Source organism: Stylophora pistillata, chromosome 10, assembly GCF_964205215.1.
Source record: "Stylophora pistillata chromosome 10, jaStyPist1.2, whole genome shotgun sequence".
Taxonomy (NCBI): Eukaryota; Metazoa; Cnidaria; class Anthozoa; order Scleractinia; family Pocilloporidae; genus Stylophora; species Stylophora pistillata.
In genome coordinates, this window is record NC_142528.1 from 26,913,662 (window position 1) to 26,931,655 (window position 17,994).

Below are 17,994 nucleotides of genomic sequence, written 5' to 3' on the forward strand. Positions count from 1 at the left end.
TCCCACTCAGGGCAAATTTTCTTTTCAAACTATTATTCTATTTAAGTATGATTACTTGGGGTGTACAAGGTCCCTTGTATACAGAATGTAAATACATATATATATATATATATATATATAATTATACCTCAAGATTTAGGTTACTTGAACTTTTACTGCAACTCTGAGTTTCATGCCTCTTGCGAAGCAATCGTCAGGCAACTGCCAGAAATAACGGTTACAGAAATAACGGTTGGATTGTAACCGTTATTTCTGGCAGTTGCCTGACGATTGCTTCGCAAGAGGCACGAAACTCAGAGTTGCAGCAAAAGTTCAAGTAACCTAAATCTTGAGGTATAATTATCCATAGCTCTAGCCCTGCTATTGAGCACTTTTTAGTAGATGATGATCTCATTCCGCTATTTTGGTTATATATATATATATATTTATATCTATAAATTAAAGTACATACTTATTAGATAATTGAATCCTATATGCTTCAGGTTATACTCCCTAAATGGTCCGGTCATGGATCAAGGGCACTAGTGTTTCTCAAGTAAAACACATTTGAAGGGAAAAACGCATGAACTGAAAAACAAAATTTAAGGCGAAAAAAAAAAAAAAAAACTTTCCAGCATAATCTTACACATTACAGGATTGGAAATGCAGTAGTTTTATTGACAACTTTCACTGCCAAACCTTTTGTTTTAAAAAGGCAAAATACAAAGATTTAAGCATTATGTATATAACTTACCATGTAGCAAAGAAATTAAAATTAAATTACTTTCTATGCATTTTTGTTTAAATATTTGGACATATTACAATTTTAATGATAATATTAATACTAATAATATAATAACTATACTAATAAATATTACATACTTGAAAGAAGTACAGTCCATTAAAAAAATGCATCATGTATAAAACTGCATTTAACAATATTCAAATTGTTAATGCTGTCACATTAGATTTGTACAGCGGCATTTAGTTGAATTTTGTTACCAGTCTTCACTCAGGAAAGTGACATATGTTTTTCACTGTTCGAGACAAGGTTGTACCTCGGCCAACCTAAACTAATTTCAGGGCATTAAATTTGCTTTAAGGATCTTGTTGTCGACAGTTTTACTCGTCCTATATAAACGGAAAGATTAAATGGAAATGGAGGGCCACCAGTGATTTCAAAATAGATGTAATAGACAAAAATATGAAATAATATCTGTGTGATTGAGGCCTGCATTATGTAGCACTGCTAAATGATGAAAAAGTGAGCCATGGAGAAGTTTTATGTCAATCACTTCTGGTATTTAAAGAGTAAAAAAAACTCTTTCTTGTGATCCTCACAACAAGTCAAGGTTGAAAGTGCAAGTGTGACTGGGATTGGAAGTATCCTACATTTGTTATTAAAATACTCCTCTTTTCAGTAACTTGATATCTCATTTAATATTTATTTTTAATGGGGCTCAGCATCAATTGGGACATTGTTCTGCCTCCTGCTCCTATTGTTATTTCATATTTATGAATTAATTTTTTTTCATTTCACTTATTTATCTATGTATGTATATATGCAACAAATTCAATAAATCTAAATAAGACATAGTCCAGATGCTATCTGTTATATCGTTTGATCTCTGGCCAGATGTGTCAATCATTGGTCGTTCTTCTGCACAATAATGCTTGGCCAGCTTCTAGTGTCTCAGGACAACGATACAGACACAGTTTCAAGCCATTTACACTGTAAGAGAGTTTTCTACATCAGAAGAAGTTTAGCTTCTTCCAAGGTGTTCTCTGTTATTGGACAGAAACACTGAACATATGTCTCTTTCTTTGAAATCTCAATTCCCAAAACCGCACTTTCAAATCTTTTCATTTTGCTCAATTTATACCGCACCTGGTTAGCTCAATTGGTTAGAGTGCCGGATTGTGTTGTGCGGGAGGTCAAGGGTTCGAGCCCCGGCCGGACCAATACTCATGGTCTTAAAATAACTGAGGAGAATGTGCTACCTTTCTATAACATCAAGAAATGGATAGATATTCTAGTCTTTTCAGATAAGGACGAATAAAACCGTAGGTTCCGTCTCCTGCAGGGTTAGGGGTAGGAGATGTTAATTTCCCATGCATGAGATTACTGTGTGGTGGATGTCCTCCCCGGGGTGGGATGGTGGGTACAAAGGGGTTAGGTGTCAATTGGGACGAAAGTTCTGTTCCTTTCTCCTGCCATTCCCGTGGCGAACAAATTAAATTCTTAATTCCCTTACATAGGAAAACAACTGAGAGAATATCATTTTGAACTTTTTCCTTACCTCTATCAAATCCTGAAAGCAAAACACACTTGAATCACACTTCAAGAGGTGCTATTTTTGTGTTTCGAAAATTTTTTTTTAATCCTTCTTTTCCTCTTTTTCCTGCTCCTTTGATGTTCTCCACAATTCACCAACAAACCTGCCAAAAATATTTAACATAAGAAAGAACTGGAAATGCTGTTTCATAGACTTAAAAGAGTAATGGCCATGTAGAACCAAAAATTTTACAAGGTTTGGTTTTCATAACCATGAGTCCTTAAAGAAAGGTATATTCAGTATCTTGAACAGGTTGAGAACTTGGTGGTGCCCAGTCCAAATCTGTGGTACTAAAATTCCTTTGAATAACATGCAAGATTCTGTTACCATTATTCCAAAATTTAAACCATAATTTTTTTTTTGTCAGAAACAAGGAAGCAAAATGAACGGCAAGAGTTCCATATAACCCCATACATTAATTATGCATAGTGCTGCAAAGAAACCTTTATATTTAGTCTTTATGAAATGAATGCATAATTAATGTATGGGGTTATATGGAACTCTTTCCAAATGAACTGATTTTTAATCTGTCATTTTCGGGATTGAAGTCCCCTCAAGCATCCCCCCCTCGAGCTCCTTGAAGAAACAAATATGGCGGCTTCTCATGCCGGTGAAAAAGTTCCGTAGAAAGTGTAAAAACTTCTTTTCATCCTTACCAGTTTATAGATAGAATAAGGCCGCTACTAAGGATCGACAGCATCAGCACATGGATATTGAAGCCAAAAATTATCAACAAAAATATAAGCACGACCACAAGGCACACGAATATTACGTTGATCGCTGTCAGAAGTCCGCTGTTCACACCAGGTTCAAATATAGACTGTATCACTGCTTGAAACATCGAGCTGATGTGCTGAATTACGCGTTATCGTAATTTGTACACGGCTCAGGGCAATTAAAAGAGAAAAGTTAGAGTGTAAAACGCGATTTTCCCCAGGGTTCCAATATTTTTCGATAATATAATCTCCCAGGCACTTCTTCAGTCCCAAGCCCTTGGGTGACATTAGACCCCAGGCCTAACCAAAAGTCAATGCACTGCTATGTCATTGCCAAAATTAATTCCCAACTCTTTTAAAAGAAGTCTGGGGTGTAGTAGAGCTTTTGTTTGATTTCCTTCTTGTGTCAGTCCTTGCATTGAAGATTTACAATAATTCAGTGAAATGTCTGTAGGAAGTTGAGTAAACTATGACTCAACATTGATTTATTGCCCCTAGAGATTAAGTTTAGTTTAATTGCAGCAGATAAAGCATACAAGATCTACATGGTACTGATCTTCCCTTTACAGGCTAACATTACTATGCATATTCTCCATAATGGTCTCTATACTTTTCCTAAGGCGCTGATTGTTTCACAATCAATAGCTAGCTTCTTTAGTTGATCATTTTCTTTATTCTCATGACCTATATATTTGATTTAGTGGTTATATTGTAAAGAGAAATTAGGTGCGGGTCACTCTTAGGAGTCAAAGGGTTACACACTGTGCAACAAATGGAAAGGATTCATAAGCTATCTTCCCACACATTTAACCAAGTGTTCAAGCACTACTCTTTTGTACGGGATGATTGTATATTTTACATGTTATTCACTAAACAAATCATATTCAGTAACTGTGAAGAGGTGTCTGAAAGCCAACTTTTGCACTGTATGAAACATCTACTGTCAACTCTACAGGCTGCCCCAAGGTATCTTCTAAATCTGCCGAAACAAATTGTCTTAATTGTTCCAACTTCTCCATTACACATCTCCGTTGGCTCTTTGTGCGGCAGTATAGCTTGTGATGAATTCTCCAATGGCCTTCTCTGGCTTCACACAAAACACTCACCTAAAAGTGACAAGATCAGTAGCATATGAAACAAAAATGTCACATAAACCATGAATAAACAAGGCTCAAAACTCAGTTCTTTTTTAAGTCACCATTTAAGCACCTCAACCTTTTGAAGTGATTAATATTAATGTAACTTCTCCCAATAACATCCATACACTATCTAGCAAACAAGTAATGAGAATAAACAAACTTAACAGGAAGGAGTTGTTTTCTTGATCTACCAATAAATTCTTGTAACTAATTTCCAAGGAAATGTGAAGTAGCTATTTGGGAGAATTCATAATCAGATCTTGGGAGCATAAGGGTTAAATCATTACATGGTTAACAGAAATATTGAGTTGCAAAAAAGAAAAGGAAAAGAAAAGGAAATTGTGTGCAATAATAGATACTATTTTTTTTTTCAAATGTTTTTTCACTCTTTAAGTTTTGACCATAAACTTTTAAGTACTAAAAGCAACAATTGAAAATGATGATAATGGTAAATTTTTATAGCACATTCTCTGGGGGACTTTTGCCAGAGTGCACTGACCCTAGGTTTTCATCCAGGCTGGGGCTTGAACCCTCAACCTCCCTCACACCAGTCTGGCACTCCACCACCTGAGCAAAACAGGCAGCAGCAACTTACCCTTCACTTGCCCTGGCAACAAAAAATAATGGTTGCAATCCAGAGTGTTGGTGAAAAGTAGGCTATCTATCATATAATACTAACACACTATTTGTTCATATATGAAGAAGACCACAGGGTCCTGACAAGCGGTCTTAACAACTTACCTGCCTGATTTGCCAGGGAATTTCATGTTCATACAACTGCAAAATTTTCTCTCTAAATATTTCATGCATGATCTGTTCAAAGTTCTGGTCAGTGGATGTATCAGCAGGAAACAGCCAATCAGCAGGCTTTGCTTTCACGGTGAAATAGTTTTTGAGATCATCGACCCCATCTCCAGTTCTTGCCGAGATCATGAACGCATGCTCAAACTTACTCCACCCACCCTCTGGTTTATATCCCCACTCATCCTTTTCACGGTCTTGCATTAAGACTGTGGCTATATCAAGCAATTTGGTCTTGGTTTTGACAATATCGATCTTGTTTAAGATCAGAACTGACGGCAAGTCTGTGTGATTCTCCAAGTTGGTTAAAACTGTTTCGGGAATTACCATACTCCTTTTCCTGTCAGCTGCATCAATCAGAACAGCTATAAGATCAGCGTCATGCAGTGCATTACTCGGAGCTCGCATGTGCTCACGGTTCATTTTCAATCGTCTGGCCGTTGGAATGTTTACAATTCCTGGAGTATCTAGCAGAACTATCTGAGTATCTCCGAGTGTGAAAACTCCCGTTGTCTGCCTTCGTGTGGTATGAGGTACTGCAGTAACCGCACAGATCTTGTCCCCAATTAGACAATTAGTTAATGTCGATTTTCCACTGTTTGCCTCGCCTATAATCGCCACTTTCAGTAGCCTCGTTTGTGGCGAATCTTCGTTCTCTGAGTTACTTTTTAAATTGCTTTTATTAGAAACACTTCGGTCTTCAGTTCGGTCTGTTTCCACGTCTAGATTAGCATCACTTGCAAACCTTCGATAGCCCTGAATTAAGAACCTTTCGACGTAATTCTGCGTTTGGAAAACACGATTCGAATATTTTTGCGAATTTAAACAAGCAAAGACACCTCCTCTGCAGATGATCGAGATCCCCATATTTCTGCCACAACGCAACCACGTGTGGGCCGCCATGTTTGTGTTTATTCATACTTAGTCTCTCTCGATCAAAGTGCACCCTTAGCTAGCTCGCAAATGATCAGGAGCCTTCGAGTCAAAAGTTTTCTAAATTTATTCGAGAGGGGAATCAATTTAAGGCGTAAGATTGCATTCTTCTTAACTTCCAGAAGTTTCAATTCTGTCTGCAAACGACGCATCTTTGAAAGTTAACTAAGGGAAGGAGATTTTAATGCAAACATTTTGACGCGTGGGATTTACAAACAAGTCCTGTGGGCTTAAACACTATGAAGATCACGAGTATATGAGATTGATCGTCGTCAGTTAAATATGAGCATCAACAGGATAGCGATAAGGACAAACAAAGGAAATTATATTGGTGGGGAAAAGATTTACGGGTAAGGATCAGTCTTGTCGTGTCTTATGAATAGTTTCGCACCTTGAACTTGTCATAATAGATCAAATTAACATAACGTGCCTGTTTAATGAAATCTTCACTGAGATTTATATTTACTATTCAATCTTAGCCGTTTATTAGTTTTTGTTTCAAAGCAGCATTTGGTTTGCGTCAGGCAGAAATTCACTAAGCGGAAGTAGGAAGTACAGCAAGTTTATACTTTCAGCATATGATCTGACACATTTATGATCCAAACATGTCCGTTTATCTGTTTCCAAGGAAGAAGACAGTAGTGCGAGAGGGTACTGGGTTTCAACGTGGTAGGGAAGGGGGTTCCTCGCTAAGATTTCTCAACAGCTCCATACATAGTATAATTGTAAAACAAAGCTGTGTTCCAAAAGGCAATCTATTGTTTATGCCTTTGTTTGTTTTCTTTATTCAAAAACTGTCATGTGCATAATGAAGCATGGGACTGTGCAGAAATCTTACTAGGTGCTCAAATTAGGGTAATTTTCATATTTGAAAAAAAAAAAGTAATATTAAGACTGCCCTAAACCTCCATATCTTCCCACCAGAGGCAAAAACAACGTGTATTTCCAAAAATGCATTAGGATCCTTGATTATCTAATCTGACAAAGGGAACAAAAAAACTCAAAGATCATCAAAACAATTAAGATGATTTTCATATTTGTCTTGAATTTACAGTGATTAATCTTTGAAAATGAAATACTTTGGCTGCAAGTGCAAAGACCTTTTTGCCATAGCCACAACACTTTAGCTCCCTGAAGTGATCAGAACAGAATTTCTCCTCACAGTATTAATGCATTATTATGCAGACAGGTGATGAGAGTAAAGAAAATTATCACTCAGGGGATTACTAGTTGATCCAATACCAAATTCTCTGTAATGACATAACAGTAATTTTATGGTAGGGAGCAAGGAGAATTGCAACTTTGGAGCAAAAGGTTCAATAGCTATCAAATTTTAGGTGAATTAAAGAATGTTTATCTATTGATTTTTGCAGGACTGTGTATCTATGGATTTGTAGCACTGATCCATGCAGAGGAGTGAAACTTAAATTCCGAGGATATGAAAAATGTAAGCTATGTTTTATAAATTTTATCAAGGGATCTTATCAACCTCCTAAAATGTATGTGAAAGATGAAAAACAACACAAACAAAACCATTAAAGTGGGCAAAAAAAATCTAAAGTTCTTAAAGGTCCTCCAATTAAAAAGAAAAGCCTAAAAAATGAATGCAAATTAAAGTTTGGGTCATTCACTACACTGCCATTTTGTTGCTCCACTTTCTGTCTGTATTATAACCCTGTTCTAGAGTATAACAATGTGGCATATTTTGTGTACTCCAGTGCTCTAATATGGTAAAATGGTGTCATTGTGGAATAAAAATATTGATGATTGTGTTTTTTTTTTTTGCAGGTGAATGGGAATTTCGAGAAGTACAACAAGATGAAGAAACTCAATTACCAGTCGAGAAGATAGGAACCAAAAAGTCAAGGAGAGATATGTTCAGAGCTGAACTGCGTCTCATTGAATATCCCGGTAATATTCCACTTTGTGGCATAGAAACAATACATTTTACATAAAATTAATAGTTGCTCTAATACAAAAACTTATCAAAGAATCATCAAAATATGGGGTAGTTAACCATGTATTTAATCTCTGACACCCTAACATCAGCAAGTATTATCCCACTGCCTGTTTTCCTGCAATTGTGTTGATATTGTAAGGAGAAATTATTTCTTGGTCACCTCTGGGAGTTAACTCTTTGACCTCTAAGAGTGACTAAGTAAGCTTAAAACATTTTCATAAAAAAAAAAATATCACCCCTCAAGGCTGTGGTCCAGTCAGGGCTCGACACTGACTTCTCAACTTACTAGCCAGGTGGCTAGTGACATCTTAGATGTTTTTAGTTTTATGACAATTTCAGTCTGTTTACTAGCCAAATTGGTTAGTGGAAAATGAAAACCACTCGCCAAAACTGAATTTCTACTAGTCTGTGCCTAGTGGGCTACCGTTAGTGTCGAGCCCTGTTAGTGGTGCCCAGTGGCCCCTGGCACCTTACTTCTGCTCATGGGCGACTCAGGAATTTTAGTTTTTTTCATACAAAGCATATGCTGGGCACCCTGGATTTTGCAGTTTCAGAGCACTGGGCTCCTTTCAATTTTCCTTAGAGCACAGCCTTGCCCCTAAATCAAACATATAGTTGAGAGAATAATGGAAATAATCATCATCTAAAGAAGTTCATGATTGTTTAACAAATTCTCCCAGTCAGCACCCAAGGAAACGTACAAAGAACAGTACGGAGAGTATGCACTCTGATGTTCAAGGGTGTAAAGTGTTAATGGGTAAAGTCAACATTTTCAAAGTGCCTCCACAGTTTATGTTGTCTGGGCTCTCTAAAAGACTTTGTGGTCATTGATTTGAAGGCCTCCCGAGAACTAGTTCAATCTCCAACTTTCACTTTTTTTTTTTTTCTAGATGGAATACCTATGGGTTGTTATGCATATCCCTTCCATTACACATTGCAACAAGGCTTACCAGGTAATGTCTACTGTATTGGAAACAACTTATTCTGATTGTGACAGGGTTGTCAGATGCCCAGAATCGGGAAGAAATTCAAAGTGCTTTCAAAAGCAGTTGAATCTAGCTTTCTAGGACCTTCTTATTAGTGCCTCAAAAGATCTACCACTGAGCCATTTATACTGGTATGAAATAATATGGATTTAGAGGCTCTTCTCTCCAATTATAATATCGTAATTTTCAATGAACAGTTGTTCTCAAGGGCAGAGGGGAATGTCTTTGGATACTTTCTGGAACTACACCTCAACAGAAACACTTTCACAGCAGAGCACAGCACTCATGATTTAATGAAGAGCCCTACAATTAATTCTTGGGGCTTTTACGAAGACAAAGGATTAACAGTGGTTAAAAGGCAACAGCTTTTGAACTGATTTTATTACACGACTTGGGAAGTCAGAGGACCAATAACTAAAATCAACCAATCAAAATACTCTATTGCCGGTCAATATTCTCTCAGTATTGGATTGGGCACTGTCCCGAATGGTCCCGAATGATACTGCTTTTATGTCCCTTTGAACTTCAGTCGTGTAATAAATCTCTTATTAACCAAGCTTGCTCGGGACCGTACTGGAAGAATATCGGCCCTCGGTCTTTTTTGTACGGACCTCGCTGCACTCGGTCTGTCCTGTCAAGACCTCAGGCCGATATTCTCCCAGTACGGTCCCGAGCAAGCTTGGTTAATAAGATATATATATTAATTTTCACATATTATTATGGTTACTTACTACTAGATTTGTTGTTTTGTTTTGTTTTTTATTTGCAGGATCTTTTGAAGGTGAAGGAAATCAGACTAATGGAGACAAATGGAAAGCCAAGATTACGTACAAAGTGATAGCTGAGGTCGATAGGCCAGGATCAGGGGAGGTTCTCAAGGTCAGACATTTGTGCTTCTAAATTCATCAATCTTTTGATTTTCTGGGACATTTTTATGTTTAACTTAATGGTTCCCATTTCAAAAGACACATGGTTCTCCTTAACCTTTTAACTCCTAGGGGCTGATTGTTAATTCTCCCCTCTACCTATCACAGATTTCCTGGTAAATTAGTAACGAGAATTTAGTGTAAGATCAGGATAACATTTTCTACCTGGAGAGTGATAATTTTGAGCATTCTCTGTACCTGTTTGCTGGATTTTGTATGCATATTGTAAGGAGAAGTTACATGTTAATCACTTCTAGGACTTAAAGGGTTACAGGACTTTATTTTAATGCAGCAGCTTTAAGCATTGATCATTTCTTTTACATTCTATTGATTTTTTTTTAAGGCTTCACAGGTCATCACAGTCAATGAAAATCTTCCACTGACATCAGTTGAGCCTGAAGTTATCACAGCGCGCAGAACTGTGAAAATTTGTTGCTGTATTCCAAAAGGAGATGTATTGCTTAATGCCTGGTATGTTTACCTAGGGAAAACATATTTTGTTTCCATTCAAGTGGGGTTTACACAATATGATGCAAGCATGCATACATCCTTAAACATCAATAAATTTGTATAATTATGGAGTTGTTTCTGAACCTAGTTTTCTTTGATGAAAGGTTGGATAAGAGGGTTTACACATCAGGAGAAACAGCTTCGCTTCATGTTGATGTTAAGAACAATTCCAATGTTGACATTGATTCATTTATTGTGAAGGTAACTGCTGTTCTGCATGAAGTTTTTCTCTTGTCCAATCAAGGGTTTAAATTCTGGTATCTGGCCTGTGATGGCCTTGTGATTCCCAAGGATAAAGCAAAATTTTTCCCATCATACAATCTAAATGACTGAACCCTGTGTAACTCCCATGAGTGACCAAGACAGAATTTCTCCTTACAATATCAATACAATATCAAGCAGACAAGTGTTGAGAATAAAGAAAAACATCAATTAGAGGATTACTTCTTAAGACTCGCTTTTTAAGAGTTTTATGGCAGACAGTAAGAAGATCTTGGGAGTGAAAAGGTTTAATTTATGTTTTAGTTTTCTATGATGTTTTTTTTAATTATTTTTTACTTTAAATCCTGTACTATCTTCTTTCTTGACAGCTTTTTAGAGTGGTTAACCTCAAACCTCAGGACAGAGAGCTTTCAACATCTGTCAGCAGCCAAGAAAGCAGGGCAACTGTCATGACAAGGAGTCCATGTGTTGTAGAAAACATGAAGGAGAAGTCACTAGGTGGTTGCAAGGGAAAACAGCTCAGAAACATGTATGACTAAAAACCCTGGGACTGTTTACAAATTAAAGGACATTAAAGGAGAAGCACGTTTGAGAAACAATTTAAAACTCTTTGTCAATAGTTTTGGACGGTTGGTTCAGCACCAAGGAGGTCACCATGGTAACTGAGCCACACCCCATGTCCAGGCACCTGTCAACACAACAGCAACAAACCAATGACTGGGATGGACACGTACCCAAAAGTCAGGGAGTGGGAGAGGGGTTGGTAGGGAAGGGAGAACTTAGCAAGCAATCAATAGCAAAACAAACTAAGGTCAAAGTGCTCCTAACAGTGACTTGCTTTTAACCTAGTTTAAAGATCTTTTGGTCTCATGTAATTTTTATTATATAATATATTATTTATTTATAAGCTTTTTATTCTTCTCTAGGGAAATACCCCTTGAACTTTGGAAGGAGTCCTCGCGGGAGGAATTTCAACCATCTACTAGTGGTCAAATTGTAAAGGTAATCCAGTTCACTGCCAAGGGGCTATCTGTAATTGTGCACAAGTATATTTCTCGCAAAGCAATCTCCTTAAAATTTATAAGATTGTTACATTTCAGTAGTTTGATAGTTGATAATTGTAATGCGTAAGCCCAAGGTCCAGAAAACAAGACAAGATTGGTTAAATAAGACCAAGATGGTGGTTTTAATAATCTGCAAACAAACTCCAACCTTGTGTACAAACCCAAATATAGAAAACTAGTTGCATGACTTTGGATAGTTGTAAAAACCTAAACGGAAAGATTTTAATTAATAGTTAAGTTGGTTAATTAATTATTTGTTTTTCCTTTCACATGTTAATTTGTTTGTTTGACCCTTAAACTCCCAAAGGGGATTAACATATAACTTCTCCTTATAATATCTATACATTATCCAGTAATCAGGTGATGAGAATACTCAAATTTATCAGGTAAAAAATGTTATCTTGATCGTACACCAAATTCTCATAGCTTATTTACAAGCAAATGTGTAGCAACTTGTGGGGAGAATTAAAAATCAGATCTTGGCCATTTAAGGGTTAAATCAGGTCTACTGCTATGTCAGCCAAGCATTTGACACAATTTAATGCTTACTGTTGGCTCATTTTGCATTTTATTTTCCTCCAAGAGTACATACCATGTTGATGTTGAGATAGCCATCAAGTGGGCAGTGCCAATCTCTGCCCAGTTGCCTGTCACTTTGAGATCACCACCCAGTCAATCTGTGAGTATTTTAAGAAAAAAACGCAAAACATTGCATAGACAATGATTTATATTATTTTATGTTGTGTAGTTAATGGAGAGAAATGGAACAAGAGATCACTTTATATCTCAACTCGCTTTATTTATAAACCTTTTCCTCCCTCCACTCAATTCATTTGCCAATTTCTTAATTCTTACTTTTTGTTATTCCATACACACCCCTTCTTTTCTGTATCTTTTATTCTTGCAAGAAGGAGTTGTTAAATAAAAATGACATTTAATGAAATTATTCCATGTTGTGGCAAGGCTTAATTCAGCTGGCATCAAGATATGGTAAAACCAAAAACAAAAGTCTTTGGAGATCAACTACTAAACAGATGCAGGCCAACATAGAATCTTTGTTTTGTGTTTAAAAAAGAAACAAAATTGTGTTAATTTTGATGTTATCCATGTATCTAACCTCTAATAGATCATGAGTCAGACCCAATCAAAGTGCTTAAGATACTTCAGCTGATTATATGGACTGAAATAGATTCTGACTTGATGCTAACTGTATTTATCTTATAGTGGAGTGAATGGGAGCCACCTCCCTGGGTGTACAACTGCAGAGTCATAAAAATCACTGGCCCATGTGCTGTTCCAGAGCATTTATTAGGTTTGTTAAAACTATAAGTTAAAATGTGATCATCTCACACTACAAACAAAATGGGTTAAATTTGTTTATCTTCTCTTCGCTTTAGGTTCCAAATTGTTTGTCAACATTCCTGGAATTCAGGCTGATCCGTTTTAAGAGCTTTGCAAGCACCAGTTTGATGTGCAGTGAATTGTAAAGGCTACTCGCTTGTCTTTAACCAATAGTTTGGTTGTAGTAATTATTTTAGGTTATAGAGCCCCAATTTGATAGGTGACAACTAATTATGTCATAAAAGCAATAGAACACATTTTTCTGGGTGCTATAATGAGTTCAAGGCACTTGGGATGTTGTATTAACACTCAGAAAGCTTATAAATCACTTGCCTTCAGCTCTTCATTTTTAATCTTTTCTCATCTTCTCGTAATGTCCGAAGTGGCTTTATCACATTATGGGGCCCGAAAAATTGGTTCTATTGCTTAAATAGAGAAATGCCCATGGAGAAGTCAGCACCCATAACTAGAGCATTAAGAATCTTAACTGGTAGCCTGGTACAGGCATTCAGTTAGTAAAACAGAGTTTAATAGTCAAGGTAACAGTAGCAGCAGAACAAAAGTGATATAGGTTTGGGTTGCATCATGCCCACCTTCCAGCATTTTTTTCACCATTTACTAGTGCACTGCATTTCACTGAAGCCTGCAACAGGTTACTTGTTAGAGAAGAATTGTCTCTTGGTGGAATCTCTTCTATGACTGGTGACAGGCAAAAGAGGTGACTTTAAAATTTTGAAAAAATGATTTTAGAGTATGGGTAGGAATTTAATTTTAAATAGGAAATATTTCAGTGCATTTCACTTTTGTTAGTGGAGTGACCATAGTAATGCGATATTAAAACTTTATGGTATCATATAGGTAACATTATGTAGTGAAAGAATTATGGAATTTTATTTAAATTTTATTATTATTATTATAACCATCAAAAAATATCACAAACAACAACAATGAGCTTGAAACTAATACAATTTTAGCAAAGTTGAAAATTGTTCTTTAGATATGTTCACAAATTTAAAAATTGTCCTCATTTGGGGTCAAATTAGCAACATGTAGCAACAGGTAATCACAGACTTAGTTTAAACAGGATGTTTCATTGCAATCATGATTATATACAAGGTGTTTGAAAAAGACAGTCTGGAATAAGATAATGATTCAGATTCACCAGCCATTTCAATCAGCTTGGTGATTTGCGGTGTGCAAACAAGATCAGTTTGTCTCAAAATTTCCTAGGACCAATGATAAACAAAACGGGATAGAAGACATGATTTTTGGACAAAATATGATAGCTATTTTAACAGAATATTAGAGTTTTAAAGAGCGCTTTTAGGAACTTATTTATAATAATAATAATAAAAGTGTTATAATAATGATGCAATTTCATTTTACTATCCTAAGTAAACCAGATTCACATGAAGTAATTTTCACCCAGGCCTTAAAATGCAAACAAATTGTAAATAGACATAAATGTGATGTTTAAAAACTCCAACTAGCTGGAGGCAGACCAGCTAGCTGTATGCCAAGTCCAGCCAAGGAGTTAAACTTGGGGCAATCAAGAACAAATCCAGTGAGTAGCAGGTTGGAGGCCTTGAACCTGGGACTACCAGATAACAAGACCAACGCCCTGACTACTCAGCCACACTGGCTTGCCAATATTATTTACATAATAGGTGACAGCATCAGGCTCTATGTAGAATTTTATGGAGTTTATTCTATCTGATATTAAAACAAGTCATGCAAATATTGACTTCTTACTTCAGGAAATCAGGGAAGAATTTCTTTAAAGATACACAATGCAAATATGGTCATGAATCGAGTTAAATGCTGAATTATAATTAGGAAGACACAATATAGTTTAACTAAGGCCTTCTTGTAAGAAATTATTAAATGTTTTTTACTCAAGCATTCTGAATTGTGATGTTTGGGTACTAAATTAATCCAAATTTAAGTAATTATTGTCCAAATATATTAAATATGGTCACAATTATCACCCTCAAACTGGACAAACCTGTTTATTCTATTAAAAAAAAAAGCAACACTTTAGGATGAGGAGGTCACAGAAACGGCAGGGTGTGGCAGGCACATTCCCTTCTCAATCATAACATATACATATATGCGTATTACATTTTGAGGTTTCCAGTTAGGAGGGTTCTGTGAAGAAATGTTGGACCATCATCATTACCCCCTTATCAGTTCTCTTCCTCTTCATCATCAACATTTGCATGGTGACCACTTCCCATCTTAAGGAATTGAATAGAAGACAGTAACAAGGATTACTAAGGAGATCTTGGGAGCAAAAGGGATAAGCAGCTGCAAATGGTGTAAGTAGTAAACCAAACACACAAAAGCCTGCTCACAGGCTAAACAGACACCAGTGAGAGGTGTTACAGGCAGCAATAGACCACAGGTAACCCACTTTTAGTGAAACCCCAGCTTTAGAAGGTTACTGTTCTTTAGTCAATGAAAACCTCTGGTTCTCACTTCTGAGTCAAAGTTTCACTCAATTCCCAGAGCTTCCTTGCCACTCCATCATCTCTGGTGTTAGGAGGAAATTCTTTCACATCACAGTCAGCAAAGATTCCTCCAGAAACTTGGTTTAACTTATCCTCTGTTGCACAGTAAATGATTGTCTGAGCTCCTTCCCAGGGCCTTTTTGTCACTACTGTTGCAATTGGGTACAGGAACAATTTTTTCAGCAGGCTTAGTTTTGAGTTGCAGTGAAGTTCAGTCCAACAAAACCCAGGGCACAGCGAATTGACAGTCACACCTGCAAATTGGAGGGAATCATTTTCATTTTCTTTGGCTAGGTAAAGGAATTTAGTAGCCACTTCAGAATCTACAACACAGAAGTGTCGGTCTGTTTCATGAGCTTGTCTGCAAAATAATATCTGTTATAATCCATCATATATAACTTAAAAATGAGCAATTCATCTAAATGCTAGTGCACTACAAAAAATATTCCTAGGATAATAAACACAGTAGCCTCTATTTGACACAGAAATATGCATTTTTAACTGTCCTTGGACATCATCTGTTCCTGGAAACTCATAGTTTTCCTCAAGCTTTGGTTTGGAAAACTGAACACTCCTTGAAACAAATAATGTCTGTAGGGAAATATCCAAGCACATTTTAGCTCCAAATGGAGGATATTTTTCATGTCACTGTCTTTTTCTGCCTTCCCATCACCTTTCTGCTTGAAAATGTAGTGATAAATTACAAATAGAAAGTCCTTTTTGGAAGGTACAAGCATATGATCACCCCTTACCATCAGGAAGCCTTTTGTTTAACTCGTGAGCAAAAAGCATGTTTGCCAGTTTGCTTTGAGCATAGGGACCTTTCATGCGGTACTCCCTTCCAGGTTTCACGTGACCCTTCTCTCCGTGAATATTGTCAAAATCAATAGAGGCTCTTTTAGCCAAGCTTGATGACACAACAACAATCCTGCTTGGTGATGATTTCCCAAGCAGATCTAATAATAAATTTGTCAACAAAAAATGCCCGAGGTGGTTTACACCGAAATGCATCTCAAAACCATCTTGGGTTTTGGGTACAGGAGGGTCCATATACACCCCTGCATTGTTAATAAGGACATCCAACCTCCCTTCCTCCTTTAAAATTTCGCCTGCAAATGTACGGACTGACTCCAGAGATGACAGATCAAGACTCTTCACAACTACTGCTGCATCTTTAACCTTCGCAAGGATTTCATCAGCTGCCTTATGTCCTTTTTCAAGACTCCTGCAAGCGAGAATAACCCTTGCCTCGCGACGAGCGAGCTCAAGGGCAGTTTCTTTACCGAGCCCTGTGTTCGCTCCAGTGATAATCACAGTCTTCCCTTTCATCGAGACTGTATTCGAGCATACTCCACCTGCAAAATAGCAACGTAAACGATAATAAACAAAGGCAAGGCCCGCAGTCAAAGCAGATATGACAATCACAGCGTCGTTCGCCATTTTGAGTACCTTCTTAACTAGCCTCGTTACCAGTCTGCCACGAATTTCAAGATGGCTGGTTGTGGACACCAACACCATGATCACGAACATGATGTTTCTGAAGAAGAAAGAGGTGCTCAGTTTCACCTTTTTCTAAAGATCGACCTCTTAAAGCTTCAGTGCTTGAACGAAGCTGAGGATGATTCGGCCAAGAACGTTTTCAAACCCTGGGACGAACGATTGGATACGAAAAAATTTGTGGAAAGTGACGTTGACGAAGAACTTTTGTTCAACATACCTTTCGTTGGACAAGTCAAATTAAAAGGTGTTGTGGTGATTGGTGGAGAAAATGGTGAGCATCCTTCTGAGATGAAACTGTATAAGAATCGGCCTTTTATGACTTTTGACGATACAAATGCGGAGGCTGATCAAACCTTCGAAATGAGTGAGGACCACGATGGAAGTTTAGAGTACTCACCTAAAGTGGCACGGTTTTCTAATGTGGAGCATCTTTCTATTTACTTTCCGCGTAACTTTGGAGCTGAAACAAGCAAAGTGTATTTCATAGGATTGAAGGGAGATTTCCAGGAGGCCCATCGCCACGGCGTGACAATTTGTACCTACGAAGCGAAACCGAACATAGCTGATCACAAAACAGGCGCGTTTAACAGCGTCAATCATACCATTAGCTAGGGAGAAAGTAAAGTGCTTCAATTCTGAATGAAAAATTTAATGCACTGTTGAAAGCTTGCTTCAGTGGAAAGTAACTTTAGTTGTAAATTTCAACTTGGAGAAAGAGTGTTTCAAATGTTTCATGTGTCATCGATTTATCAGTTACAGCTGTTGAACTATTGTGAGTGTTAGTTTAATCAGGAATAATAAACGAGGTGTTCTTTTAGAGTAGAAAGGCTTACTTTCAGGGGCACAGGTAGGACTTGGTTTTACATTGAGGACAGAGAGGGTGGGATTGGGGAGAAAAAGGTGATACTCTCCCTTCCAAGCCCCCTCATCTCTTGCACCTTTGACTCATATCTTTCTTTCCACGTTAATAAAACATTGCAAATTAATGATTTACCAATGTCTCCGTTGTCGAGTGTCTGTCTGGCTTCCCACCCTAACTAATGTCCTTCCCTGGCCCCTATACCCTTCCTG

The 17,994-nt window shown here is 37.2% G+C and overlaps 4 protein-coding genes across 6 annotated transcripts; 2 read left to right on the plus strand and 2 right to left on the minus strand.

Annotated features, from left to right (window-relative positions):
* Positions 1–3,476: 3,476 nt before the first annotated feature.
* Positions 3,477–5,874, minus strand: LOC111323252 (GTPase Era, mitochondrial). The gene is made up of 2 exons (XM_022926567.2): positions 4,912–5,874; positions 3,477–4,137 (listed from the first exon to the last, which is right to left on the minus strand). The coding sequence occupies exons 1-2, from the start codon at positions 5,872–5,874 to the stop codon at positions 3,916–3,918; spliced, it is 1,185 nt and encodes a 394-aa protein (XP_022782302.2). The 3' UTR covers positions 3,477–3,915.
* Positions 5,875–6,113: 239 nt separating this feature from the next.
* Positions 6,114–14,908, plus strand: LOC111323253 (arrestin domain-containing protein A). Of its 3 annotated transcripts, XR_015992214.1 has the most exons (13): positions 6,114–6,254; positions 7,278–7,351; positions 7,693–7,815; positions 8,755–8,817; positions 9,620–9,729; positions 10,120–10,247; positions 10,391–10,487; positions 10,877–11,037; positions 11,435–11,510; positions 12,156–12,251; positions 12,797–12,884; positions 12,970–13,091; positions 13,760–14,908. XR_015992214.1 is itself a non-coding variant. In XM_022926568.2 (12 exons), exons 1-12 carry the CDS (start codon positions 6,187–6,189, stop codon positions 13,017–13,019), a joined length of 1,134 nt encoding a protein of 377 aa, XP_022782303.2. In that variant the 5' UTR covers positions 6,114–6,186; the 3' UTR covers positions 13,020–14,908. The 3 variants fall into 3 exon arrangements, 2 of the variants coding, with proteins under 2 accessions (XP_022782303.2, XP_088591280.1); XM_022926568.2 differs by having other exon boundaries at positions 12,970–14,908; XM_088735154.1 differs by lacking the exon at positions 6,114–6,254 and adding an exon at positions 6,705–6,745 and having other exon boundaries at positions 12,970–14,908.
* Positions 14,909–15,387: 479 nt separating this feature from the next.
* On the minus strand, positions 15,388–16,863 carry LOC111323254 (retinol dehydrogenase 12). The gene is made up of 2 exons (XM_088737045.1): positions 16,176–16,863; positions 15,388–15,746 (listed from the first exon to the last, which is right to left on the minus strand). The coding sequence occupies exons 1-2, from the start codon at positions 16,861–16,863 to the stop codon at positions 15,388–15,390; spliced, it is 1,047 nt and encodes a 348-aa protein (XP_088593171.1).
* Positions 16,864–16,905: 42 nt separating this feature from the next.
* Positions 16,906–17,916, plus strand: LOC111323256 (PITH domain-containing protein GA19395). Its single transcript, XM_022926571.1, has one exon. The coding sequence runs from the start codon at positions 16,915–16,917 to the stop codon at positions 17,533–17,535; it is 621 nt and encodes a 206-aa protein (XP_022782306.1). The 5' UTR covers positions 16,906–16,914; the 3' UTR covers positions 17,536–17,916.
* The last annotated feature ends 78 nt before the right edge of the window (positions 17,917–17,994 follow it).

What these genes read in the sequence shown, in the direction of transcription:
- LOC111323252 (XM_022926567.2), bottom strand. Translation starts at nt 5,874, where the DNA reads ATGGCGGCCCACACGTGGTTGCGTTGTGGCAGAAATATGGGGATCTCG. An exon ending in TTCCCTGGCAAATCAGGCAG is followed by an intron (nt 4,138 to 4,911) that starts GTAAGTTGTTAA and finishes TGTCACTTTTAG; the next exon opens with GTGAGTGTTTTGTGTGAAGC.
- LOC111323253 (XM_022926568.2), top strand. Translation starts at nt 6,187, where the DNA reads ATGAGCATCAACAGGATAGCGATAAGGACAAACAAAGGAAATTATATT. An exon ending in TTGATTCATTTATTGTGAAG is followed by an intron (nt 10,488 to 10,876) that starts GTAACTGCTGTT and finishes CTTTCTTGACAG; the next exon opens with CTTTTTAGAGTGGTTAACCT. An exon ending in CTAGTGGTCAAATTGTAAAG is followed by an intron (nt 11,511 to 12,155) that starts GTAATCCAGTTC and finishes TTTTCCTCCAAG; the next exon opens with AGTACATACCATGTTGATGT.
- LOC111323254 (XM_088737045.1), bottom strand. Translation starts at nt 16,863, where the DNA reads ATGGCGAACGACGCTGTGATTGTCATATCTGCTTTGACTGCGGGCCTT. An exon ending in AAACAAAAGGCTTCCTGATG is followed by an intron (nt 15,747 to 16,175) that starts GTAAGGGGTGAT and finishes TCTGTGTTGTAG; the next exon opens with ATTCTGAAGTGGCTACTAAA.
- LOC111323256 (XM_022926571.1), top strand. Translation starts at nt 16,915, where the DNA reads ATGGCTGGTTGTGGACACCAACACCATGATCACGAACATGATGTTTCT.